Consider the following 2,581-nt stretch of genomic DNA (forward strand, 5'->3'; position numbering starts at 1 on the left):
GTCCGTCCTGGGATGGCTCAGGGAAGGGAGACCCCCGCCCTGGCCGGGTGCTGGCCGTCCCCACCAGGTCCTGGGACAGCTGGGGATGGCGTCCCAGCTGGGATGGTCCCGGACCCGCTGTCCCAGCGGGATGCTGCTTGTCCCCAGCAGGTCCTGGGGGTGGCATCCCACCCCCTGTCCTGCTGGGGTGCTGCTGGGTCCCAGGACAGCGCAGGGAGGGGCGGCTCACCCCCAGTGGAGTGCTGCTGCTGATACACACTTCTGGTCCTGCAGAGTCCCATGAAGAGCCCTCACTGCAGGTGTTCTTTGCTCACTTGTCAGCAGTCTCTTCAGGACGGTTTAGGGGCCTTGGGTACCAAAATAACACTCTGTCTATCCCTACTGCCTCGCTAGAGCACTAGGATTTGACCTTGGGGGTTGTGGAAATACAGACAAATCGCGTATGAGTGATAGGACTTGAGGGGGGGGTTAGCTGAGCCATCGTTTCCCTAATTTAAAAGAAAGCTTTTTTCCTGCACAAATGGGAAGCGTGGAGTTTCCCGGCCGCGTGTATCGCTGCGAGCTGTGGGGACAGTGCACGGGGACACCCTGCAGCTTCCACGGTGGGGAAGAAGGAACCGTAAACGGTCACTTTTTTCCAGTGAGGACATGAGTGCGTGGCACAGAGGAGTGATGTTGACTCATTATCCGTTGCCTAAGTGAGGAAATGTCTGTCCAGAAGTCAGTCCAGCCAAGCTTGATGACTTTATAGTTATCTGTGTGTTGCTTTCATTTTCTCTTTTCCTTCAGATGAACTCTGTTAGGTTTCTATTTGAGCGTAAGCCAAAGCTGCCTGGAAAAGGGTTTTGTTCGGGAAACTTAAGAGAAGTGCTGCAAAGTTTATCTAGAACTCGGCTTGGATTGCAATTCTGGGTAGCAAGAACGCGAAAGGAAAGTCTGACCTAGTAGTCAGAATGGAAAGTGTGGTGGGAGGGTTGTGGAGATTTAATCAGAGCATTGTAATAGCCTTCCTATGCAAATCGGTTAACCTGGCTCAGGTTACCCGTTTCACGGCCTCTGAGCATCGCTGTATAAGGGCTTGTTTGTTTGGAGGGCAACGTTAATAGCGAACAACAGCTTTGCTCCTTTCTGAAGCAAAATCGACTGCCAGATCTCGATATTCCAGTAGCGCTGGGGATAAGATCAGGGAGATGGAGGAGGTTATGCTGCCCACAGAGCAATACCAGAGGGAATTAACAGCCCTTGCTGTTAACAAGCTAGAGAAAATCCAGTACCTGCTCGCTGAATCTCAGCTTTTTGGCTGCTGTGGTATTTATCTGTGTTCAGGATAAGGTGTAAATGCAACGTACTTCACCCAGGCTGTCCGGTGGGAAGGAGCCGGCCCCAGCGGGGCCTGGAGGGCATTGCCTCTTTGACGGTAACCCAGCCTGAGTCGGATCCACAGTTGCTTTGGGAGGTTTGGGCAGACTGGTGTCACGCACAGCTCTTCGTGCGAGCAAAAGCCTCCTCCCTGGTTAGCCTGTCAGCAAGGTGAGCCAGACGACGTGCACGGGCATCCTCCTCTGAGCTGCCCAGCGGAAGCAAGAAGTGACCTGGCTGTTGGAAACCAGGCAGCTCTCGGGAGTCGCTGCGGACCAGTGCTACTAATGTGTCTGTAGCACTCGAACAAAGGCTGTTGGAATCAGCCCTCCGGCAGGGAGAGGAATTAATCACCCTATTCATTCTTCCCAGCGAGCTTGTGTTGCTGTGCTTATGTAAAGTCAGGGTATGAATTATTTACAGCGGGCTTTCCCACCGTAGTAGTGCCGGTGTACCGAGCCAGAGCGGGAGCGTCGGGCTGGGGGCACGGCGATGCTCAGCATTGGGTGTCACCCACCGCCGAGGTGACAGCGGTGAGGGGCTGCTGGGCGATGGCAGACAAAACCCTGGGCGTGTGGCACGCAGAATCCTGTGCTTTCCACGCGTACCGCAGTCTTTCGTAAATGAAAGAGCTTGGCTGTGCTGCCGGGGAGGAGGAGGACCAACACAATACTGGTGCGTGTTGCCATGGAAACACTGGTCAATTGATGCGCCATCAATCGCAATACAAATAATTTTCTATGTTTGCAGCTTTTTTTTTTTTTCCCCTTGCTACAATCGGGCGGCATCGCTGTCTAGTGTTTGTCACACTGCATCTCTCCTAGAAGCTTGGGAGAATAACAGAACCTCTAAAGAAACAGAGCTGTGTAGGCTGAGCTCGGTGAATGAGGCTGGAGGCAGCCGGTGAGGCTCTGACTCCTGCGGAGCAGCAGGAGGAGGGACGGAGGCAACTCGTGGCCATCCAAGGAGTGGGCTGGGAACGATGCCGTGCGATTCCTGGGGTCTCGGGAAGACACTGTCGTTGCTGCATGGGGAAAAGGCAGAGCTTCCCTTTTCGCCTGCCGGGGTTAAGCCTGGAAGCAGCTGTTTAATGCAGTGATGTCTCAGAGGTCAGGTGAAGAGGGGGCACGTGTTGGCCGTCCAGATCCTGCCGTGGCTAATCCTAGGCACATCGCTTCAACAGCCTCTTTCTAGTTGACCTTGAATGCGGAGATGTGTTATT

At 54.2% G+C, this 2,581-nt stretch overlaps 1 protein-coding gene across 1 annotated transcript in view; it reads left to right on the forward strand.

Annotated features, from left to right (window-relative positions):
* Positions 1-1,910: 1,910 nt before the first annotated feature.
* RNF19B (ring finger protein 19B) overlaps positions 1,911-2,581 on the forward strand; it is a 9,023-nt gene continuing 8,352 nt past the window's right edge. The window contains 1 exon segment of the mRNA XM_009332206.1: positions 1,911-1,978. Within this exon segment, the coding sequence (XP_009330481.1) occupies positions 1,911-1,978 (68 nt within the window).

Source organism: Pygoscelis adeliae, unplaced genomic scaffold (genome assembly GCF_000699105.1).
Source record: "Pygoscelis adeliae isolate BGI_AS28 unplaced genomic scaffold, ASM69910v1 Scaffold359, whole genome shotgun sequence".
Classification (NCBI taxonomy): domain Eukaryota; kingdom Metazoa; phylum Chordata; class Aves; order Sphenisciformes; family Spheniscidae; genus Pygoscelis; species Pygoscelis adeliae.